At 64.4% G+C, this 8775-nt stretch overlaps 3 protein-coding genes across 3 annotated transcripts in view; all 3 read right to left on the bottom strand.

Annotated features, from left to right (window-relative positions):
* Nucleotides 1-842, bottom strand: part of MNEG_2053 (Protein SERAC1) — a gene marked incomplete at both ends in the record, with an annotated part of 5700 nt that extends 4858 nt beyond the window's left edge. The window contains one exon of the mRNA XM_014049468.1: nt 351-842. Within this exon, the coding sequence (XP_013904922.1) occupies nt 351-842 (492 nt within the window). The remainder of the gene's footprint in view (nt 1-350) is intronic.
* A 1364-nt stretch (nt 843-2206) lies between these two features.
* Nucleotides 2207-4209, bottom strand: MNEG_2052 (hypothetical protein; the record flags this gene model as incomplete). The annotated part of the gene is made up of 5 exons (XM_014049467.1): nt 2207-2340; nt 2696-2953; nt 3152-3695; nt 3846-4006; nt 4077-4209. The coding sequence occupies 5 exons, from the start codon at nt 4207-4209 to the stop codon at nt 2207-2209; spliced, it is 1230 nt and encodes a 409-aa protein (XP_013904921.1).
* A 581-nt stretch (nt 4210-4790) lies between these two features.
* MNEG_2051 (hypothetical protein) lies at nt 4791-7380 on the bottom strand (the record flags this gene model as incomplete). Its single annotated transcript, XM_014049466.1, has 7 exons — nt 4791-4974; nt 5245-5378; nt 5642-5786; nt 6155-6281; nt 6614-6929; nt 6956-7086; nt 7290-7380. 7 exons carry the CDS (start codon nt 7378-7380, stop codon nt 4791-4793), a joined length of 1128 nt encoding a protein of 375 aa, XP_013904920.1.
* Between the last annotated feature and the right edge of the window lie 1395 nt (nt 7381-8775).

Raw genomic sequence — 8775 nt, 5'->3', positions numbered from 1 at the left:
GGCGGGGGAGGCGCGCGCCCATGCCTCGACGAAGGCGGCCGCCAGCCGCTGGACCTGGAGCATCGACATCACATTTGGTGAGGAAGGAGCGCGAGCATGGACAATTGAGGACGGTCCAGGTGAAAGTGGGGGGTCGAGATTGTCGCCGCACGGTCTGAACTCCGCGATCACGTAGGGGAGGCTGCCGGCCCAGGCACACTGCATCATTTCGGCCGCACCTCCCACCCCCCTCGACGCCCGGCTGAACGCCTCTGCCGCTGCGCCCCAATGCGCCCCTCGGGCGGCCTCGGCGCAGAGCAACAAAAAGGAACTTCAAAGGTGTGCGAGCGGGGGCGCGTGCAACCCCACACCTGCTGGCCGTTGCGGCTTCCGAGCAGCTTCACCAGGGCGCGCGCGTCGTCGCCGCTCAGCGCCGCGGCCCCCCCGCCCACTCCGTGGTCGGCAAACCCGCCCGCCGCGCCGCCCAGCGCGCCCGCGAGCCGCTCGGACGCCTTGCCGCTGCCGACGTGCGCCAGCAGGGCGGGCGCCGCGCCGGGGCGCTGCAGCAGGCGTGCGGCGCAGTGGTGGCTGGCCAGGAGGTCGCACAACACCGACTCTGCCGCCGCCTGCTCTGGGCTCGGGTCCTCGCAGGAGACGCTGAGCAGAAACTCCAATAGGGAGTTGCCGCCGAGCGCCACCAGCGCCTCCCGCGACTCGGGGTCCCGCGACCAGTGGCCGAGCCACTCGGCCGCCTTGGCCTTGGCCGCGCCGGCCGCGGCGCCGCCGGGCGCGGCCGCGGCGGCGGCGCGGGAGACGGCGGCGTGGAGGCGCGCGGCGAGGTCGGCGGCGAGCCCGACGTCCATGCCGTGCTGCGGATTGTGCAGAAAGAAGTGTTGACAGATCCATCAAGCAGGTAATGCTTGTGTTGAGGGGCTTGGTGGTCGCGCATGGGCGAGGTGGCTGGCAGCATCATCAGCAGGCAGCAGACGCTGTGTTGGCGAGCGTGGCGGCGGTGTGCCCAAGCTGCATCACTGCAAGAGGCAGGTCGGGTAATGTATCGATTACCGCACCTCTTTGTCCATCTCATGGTGGATATGGGGACCCGCGGTGTGATGCAGACTTGCGCCAAGAATGCCCGCACCCGCGGCCAACCCGCCGGCGATCCATAGCTTCCAGTAGGTTTTAGCTTTCTGTTGAAGCTCCCTGCTTGTCACCACTCGACTCATAAGGACACCATCCGCGCTGTGCAGCTGTCACTGGCGATCTGCAGGTTGTCGCTGCCCCGTACGGGATGTTGTACCTATAGGATTGACACCGATGATGCAGCGAGCATGGTTTGAGGAGCGGTCAGAGCCCGCCAGGATGCCGCCTCATCAGCACGATTACTAACGTCACGATGCCACATGACTCTTGCGACGTCACTTGGGTCCTACTGCAGGCATGACTCGATAGGAAGCATGGCCTACATGCCATGTGAGGCAATTGCACAGCGCTGATACCAACCCCTTGTATAAACAGGCCCAGGCTGGCACTGCCCGATGGAAACCACAGCGGCGCTTGGTTTCCACAAGTCCACCGCAAGTCCACCGCAACAGCTACCAGAGCCACATGAGTACGATACTCAGGCTATGCATGTGATTCCTGTGAATCTGACTTGATAGCTGTGTCAGATTCGCCAACATGGCATACACAATCGTACTGCAGGCATCAAGGTATCCGCTTTCAGAACACATTGCTGGCCACCATCCTATCCGTTTTCCATGTAAAAACGTAGATGCGTCACGTTGTTTCCCGAGGGCTACTCGCACCATCCGTGCGTTCGCCATGCCATGAGCACACCAGCGTGATGGCCCGCAACGCTGCTGATGCTGAGACGCAGCTGCGGGCCAGCGCAAACCGCCCACCATGGACTTCTCGGTGGATGGCAAGAGCTGCGTTATCTAGCCCCTGCTGCCATGTCATCATGTTGCACTCCGGCACTGAAGCGGCTGCGCCGGAATCCAAAGCTGGCTGATCTTCGCACAGCAGGCCGCATGCAGACTTGCACCAGCTACCCAGCCGCTAGCGCTGGCGACGCTGCGAGCCGTCACCAACTGCCAACATGACGCAGCAGCCGCCTGTCCACCATGCCGTCGTAGCTACTGGCCAGCCGCCCGCCTGTGCCGAGCCCGGACGCCATCGGTCGCTGCGGCACCAGGGATGGCGCGCCTGGCGCCATGGCCTCTTCTCAGCTGCTGGCGCCGAGCGCTGTGGCGGCGAGTCGCTGCAGCATGACGAGCTGCTGCTGCACCTCGCCCCTGTGGCTGTCGGGGATTGTGCCTAGCGCGCCCGCGCTGCCGTCCACCATGAACGACTGGCCGTCTGACATGGGCAGGGAGGGGAGGGGGCAGGCCGGAAGGGGGGTTTGCTGACTGGCAAAGCACAGGCGCGTGTCGAGAAGGCGGCTGGCGGCGCCGTGCTTCAGCTAAGAGCACAAATACAGTGGGTGTCGGCTCGGACAGAGCGGCTCACACGTATAGACACACAAAATACACACAAGATACACACACACCCACACACACAAACGCACATGTAATACAGTCCGGGAGCAACGGTGCAGCGCTCTGTGTTGCTGCGATGCAAAGCTGTGCTTGCGGCGCCACCATGCCTGCTTGGCTCATCCCCTCATGCAAACCCAGCGACAGCGCCCGGGCAGGGGCTGCTTTTCTTAACCCACCCGCGGTGGTGATCATGATGGCAGCAGTGTCGGGCTGCACCACCTCGCGCCGCCGCCCGCGCACTGCGCGCCCCCGCGCGCCGCCCGCAGCCGCGCGTGCGCCCGCGCCCACGGGCGCCTCGCGCTTGAGCAGCGTGATGCAGCCGACGGCCGAAGTGTGAGCTGGCGCGTGGGCGGGCGTGAGGCCATACTGCTGCTGCTGCGCGGCGGCGCCGCGGGTGCGGCCGTTGACCGCTGGCATCACCGACAGCAGCGACCCTTGGGAGTGAGAGTGGTGGGATGGGATGACAGTTTGTGAGCTTGTAACGTTGTCGAGCTAGGGCTCAGCAGTGCACGCAGTATTGCCGCAGCACTGGTCACACCCGCAGGGCACGCTGCTGTGTCCTGCACCAGCGAGCCGCACGCGGGTGGCGGGAGCCAGCCACACCTCCCCCCCCTCCCCCGCGACCCCCTCACCCCGCTTAGAGTACATCATCTCCCCAGGCATCGCCCCGCGCGCAGCTGTGCCGCGCGGCGCCGTGCCCTCAAGCGCCGCAAGCTTCGCGTCCACCCGCGCCCGCGCCTGCGCCTGCGCCTCCGCGCCGCGGGGCGCTGCCGCCGCCCCCTCTGCTGCGGCGCCGCCGCCGCGGTTCTCTGCGCCCCCGCCCGCCGCCTCGCTGCTTGGGCCCGGGATGGCGGCCACGGGGCTCTCTGGTTCGCCCTGGCCATCGCCCGCCACGGGGGCGTCAAACTTCGGCACTGGCTGCCGCGCGTCCGCCGCCGCCGTCACCGCCCCGCCGCCACGCCGGGTGCCGCGTGCTGTCGCCGGCGCCGCTGTCTGCGGGTCTGCGACGGCGCCGCGGGGGCGTCCCCGGCCTCGCGCGGCCGTTCGGCCGGCGGCGACCGTCTGGGCGGAGGCCTCCTGGGCCTCTTGCAGCATGCTGTCGATGCGCGCCTCGGCGGCGCTCGCTGGCTCCACGGCGCGGGTGGCGGCGTAGTCTGACCAGAGCGTTTCGCGCACCTGCGAAGGGCGAGCCGGGGGAGAATGCATCAGATCACTGTCAGCTGCAGAGTCTGGCCCATAGTGGCCTCGGCGCGCACATTCAGCAAACTGCGTTTGAAATTATATATTCATACAAATGCAATTCAAGCTGTCCCACTTGACGCGCACGTTTCTCCTGCTGCTGCGCCAAGCGGCGGGGGCCAGCGCACGTGATGCGTCGGCACGCGCCTGTTTGGGGATGCCAGTCTTGAGGCGGATCTGGAAGTCCTGCATAAACGCCTCCACTATCTCCTGCGCGGCCTCCGCTATCGCCTGGCATCGCTCCTCCACTGCGAATGGGGCAGGCTGCTTGAACGCTATGTCACGACAGCCGCGTCCCCGCGGTCTCTCAAACCTCACCTGCACGGTCAAGCGCCTTTAGCTTATCTTGAACCTTTCTGGCGACCTGCTCGCGGTCTGCATACTCTTCAATGGCATCGACGGGCTCGTGCTGCTGCTGCTCGGCGTCCTGTTTGCGCTTTCGAGGTGCCATGGCGCTTCGAACGAGATTATTGCTGTGTAATATCACCGATGCAATGGCTGAGCTGCTTGGTGCTGCTGCCGGCAGATCGTTGCGGGTCGCGTGTTGTGCAGCGCCGCTGCTCAACGCACCCGACGGTGCTTACCTATGCTTTGCAGGGCTTCTAACTTTGAATGGCAGCTGTTTGAAATTTCCGTAAAAAAAATATGAAACAGTGCATTTCAAAGCAGAGGACGCTGTGGCGATGCAACGCGGCAGCTGCCACTGAAGCTTCCTGAACTGCAATATTGCTGTCTGCTTCTGTTGAGGCAACCCCACCCGATTGCTGCGTCTGGGTCGTACGCGTGAGCTGCCACCAGACGCTGCTGCGGCTGCAGCCGCCAATCATGGGCGGCCAGGGTGGAGCGCCACAAGTGCTCCAGGACAGTGGCCCACAGCGAGCGCCGTAGATGTAGAGTGGTTTCCTGTAAAAATTACAGCTACGAACACATGACCAGCCTAGCTACAGCTACTGCTAGAAGAATAGGGCTGTCTCGCATGATCGAGCGGTGCCACAGAGACCGCAGGCCGGCGGCCGCGCCGGCGCCGCCCGCTCACGGCGCCTCTGGTGGCCAAGGCAGCTCCGCCGCTTTTACGCCGCGCCCCGCCCACACCAGCGGCATCCGGCCGTCCAGAAGCTTCTTTATTGCTCGGAGGTCAAGCCGCATGTCGGTTTTCGTCTGAGACTCGATGCACTCCTCTGAGCCCTGGCAGTCTTCCTTGGTCCAGTGAGCAAATCTGGGAGCAGTGTGCCAGGGTGTGTGGGGTTGACAATGATGGGTGAGCTGGGCGTGCCCCAAAGCCTAAATACCAAGGCGGCTGAGGGTGATGGTGGTGCTGGCGGCTGATGCGTGCGCTGGGGGGGGAGCGAGCGGGAGAGTGCCCGCAGGAATGCATAACGCGTACCCACAAGCAGCATCCTTGCCGCGCCCAAACACTCAATGTCTTGCAGCTTCTCGTCAACACACACGCGCCTCGCCCAGCTCAACTTGCTGCCCCGGCACCCACTTGATCGCGTCCCTCTGGTCAATGTGGATGCTCTCGTTGGGCCTGTTGGCGCGCCAGGCCCAGTGGTGGATGTCGCCCATGATGGCCGTCTGCTCCTTGAACGACCGGTCGATGTCCATCCAGGACCAGTGGCGCTGAGAGGGCGGGGTGCCGTGTTGGCAGGAGGGGCACGGCGGCAGGGTGGGGATGGAGATGGGGTTGGCGGTGGGGGTGGCTTCCATTAGAGGTGACGAGAGGACCGCAAAGTGTCTGGGATAAAGAGCAGCAGAAGCTGCCGTGTCCAGCAGCGCTAAATATTCTTGAAGACGCGTCAGAGCGGGCTCACAAGAATACCAATCAACGTTCACACTACCATGTGCGCACGTTACCAGTCAGATTAAGTCCTGAATCCACCCACCGGTATGAACTCGAGCACGGCGGACCCCGGCTGCAGCATGGGCGCGTTGGCCAGGTTTGACGTGTGCACGCTGACAAACAGCCCCGTGCCGCGCATGGTCAGCAGCTGCTCCTGCAGGCTTGATGTGCCGTTGAACTCCACCACCCTGTTGACCAGGATTGCGTTTTAAAACAGAGGGTGTTGACGCCCATGATACGAGGTTGACGCTCGACACGCAAGCAAGAGGGCTGCAGGGGCAGGAGGAGGTGTGCTGTGTGCGTCGGCTGCCCCAACTGCCTGCATCAGATGGAAGCGTCGGCGCGGACGCTCCACCCTGAAGAGTCAGCCCTGGCTTTTGGAAGTGCGCAGCCTGGCCGACCCACCAGGGCCCCGATGTACAAACAGCGTGAGTCTGACGTTCTCAACTCCTCAGCGGCGCGCCTCAGTAGCATTCAGCAGCCCAGATGGTTGCGCAGGCCTGCCCCTCAAAATGCTTCCGCATTGAGGCGCCGCGCATCTGCCCATCCGGCTTACCTGACTTCCCCATAGCTTCTCAGCAGATGCAGCAGGTCATCCTCGTTGAGCACGCGTCTGTTGGCGCGCTTCCGCTGGAAAGTGATCGTGCGCGGCACGGCCTCGCGGCGCGCGGGGCGTGGCAGGCCTGGGGATGAGGGTGCCGGTATGGGGGTGGGGGTGGGGGAAAAGGGACGCGCGTGGTGGAGGGCGGGGTTGAGGTGGTGAATGTTGGTGATGGCGAATGGATGCCGTTTTTCAGTCACCCACAATTATCGTGTGTGCACACATGCGTGCCGTGTTCGCTGCAAAGCACGCTCAGCATTGCCCCAAGGCAACGCCCTGGGTCTCGTGTGTAACACCGCCCTGTCAACACCATGGATCCCAAGCTACAACATGGTAAACCAAATTTGATGCGCAACCAAAGCAGGCGCAGTCTGAAATTCAAAACCCTCGGCAGACACGATTCCTCAGCCAAACCATTGTCAACCACCAACAGCAGCAAGACTACATCCACCACCGCCACCACCAGCGGCGCCACCACCACCACCACCACCAGGAGCAGCGGCGGCAGCAGTAGGAGCACCAAATCCACCATCACCACCAACACCACCACCAATACCACCACCACCAACACCACCACCAACACCACCACCACCAACACCAACACCAACACCATCGCCGCCAGCAGCGGCAGCGGCAGCAGCAGCAGCAGTAGCAGTAGCAGTAGCAGTAGCGGCAGCAGCAGCAGCAGCAGCAGCAGCAGCAGTAGCTGCAGCAGCAGCGGCGCCGCTGCCTGCGCTCACCGTAATGCGCGTACACGGCGGCCCTGAACTCGTGGGCGTCCTCCCGCGAGGCGAACGTCCTGGAGCCGCCCGTGAACACATCGCGGATGATGAGAACCCGCTCAAACACGACCCACATGCCTGCGGGCACGCCCTCCAGAGGCATGCCTGGGTAGGGGCGCGGAGGGGGAGGGGCCGGCCAGCCAGTCGGGAGGGGGGTGTAAGTGGTGGGGGAGGCGGAGTGCAGGGGCCGACAGGGGCCAGCACACCTGCGGGATTTGTTGCAACCCAGAGGCTGCATAATGCGGGTGGATAGAATCATCAACAGACATGAGCAGTGCTGCTGCAAAATCTAACCATCGCGCGCCCACCTGTCTGTGCATATATGCTGTCCGTCGGTTCTTGGAGGTATATGGGCGGCAGCGAGTTGCGCGGCCCCACGCCCAGCGCGACCGCGAGCATCGCGCGCACCCACTCTGGCAGGTGGCTACGGCGCAGGTGCAGCAGCACGAAGCTGTCGCAGGGGCGCTTGAAGGTGATGCGCTTGAGGACGCTGGTGAGAGAGTGCGGGGGCCAGTTGAGGGTTCCGGATTCAGACTGGGGGATTTGGGATTTGGGAAGGGGGGCAATGGGAGGGACGCGAGGGCAGGGGCGAAAAGGGTAGGGCGCATGGGGAGGGGCGCAAGGGATGAATCTCCGGATGTCGGAACAGACGCAAAGTGTTCAGGGGACAGAGGACGAACCATGCGATCGAACAGCCCCGTAGCAGCTTCGCATGACAAACACGTAGGAGTTAGTACGTTGATGAGGCACTGCGAACCGGGGTGAAAGTGTTTGCTGCAAGACCTCGCTAGCATAGAGCTGTTCGCCTCTGCATCAAGGATGTCCTGAAACGTCTCCAACGCCGCAACTGCGGTCCCGCCTGCTCTCTGGGTGCCAGCCCCGGCCCCTCCCCACCTGAACAGCGGCGCCACCATCTCCCACCAGTGGCCTATGGCCGTCGGGTGGGTGAAGAATATGTAGTCAAACAGCAGGGTGTCCCCCCTCTGGACCCGCCAGTCCACGCTGGCCGCAAACGCTTTGGCGTCCGCCACATGCAGCGTCAGGATCTCCTGGAAATCGCATGAGATGGCCGGCTCGGACAGGTCAGCAGATTGCTCAATATCAGATGACGTGGGTCAAAATACGTTTGACCGGGGCTTCCTGTAGGTGCTGCGACGGGATCCCTACGCAGCCTGGGCAAAAGCAAACCGCCAGGCGCGAGGGCCAGCCACAGCGCCCGGTGGGGGCCTCCCACGCAGGCCCCTGGGTGCCGGTGCCCCAAAAGGAGTTGCTGACTCGCGAAAACCACAGCGCTGCATCCGTTGTGCGTCCGGCTGCCAGGCACCAAACGCGGAGGGCGCAGCCCACCTGGTTCCGGCTGAAGCGCCAGGAGGGGACGTGGTTGGGGCCATCCACCAGGGCATACCACCTGGGGCCCGGCGCGAACGGGCAGGGAGGGGGGCCGGCTTCACATTCAGGTGGTGTGAAAGAAACGTGTGCAGGGTCGGGACAAAGGGGTGGGGAGTGGGGGCCGCATGCGCCACACCCGGCAGCGATGCCGTGGGGCCCACTGTGGGCAGCTGAAAGGAGGGCGTGAGGCGCCCCGGACCCTGGTACAGGGTGTCCATGGGGTCAAAACATGCACTCGTGCGCGTTGCGGCGATATTGGCTCACATCAATCCTGCGCTCGCCACACACAGGCCCTCCAGCTGCGCCCGCACCCCACGCCTGCCCCACCCGCACCCCCCAGCCGGCCAGCCAACGTGCCGGCCCGCCGCCCAGCCGACCTGCCGGCCTGCCGCCCAGCCGCTTAGC

Source organism: Monoraphidium neglectum (genome assembly GCF_000611645.1).
Source record: "Monoraphidium neglectum strain SAG 48.87 unplaced genomic scaffold scaffold00222, whole genome shotgun sequence".
Classification (NCBI taxonomy): Eukaryota; Viridiplantae; Chlorophyta; class Chlorophyceae; order Sphaeropleales; family Selenastraceae; genus Monoraphidium; species Monoraphidium neglectum.
The sequence above is the reverse complement of the archived record's forward strand: the minus strand, read 5'-3'. Positions and strand labels throughout refer to the sequence as shown.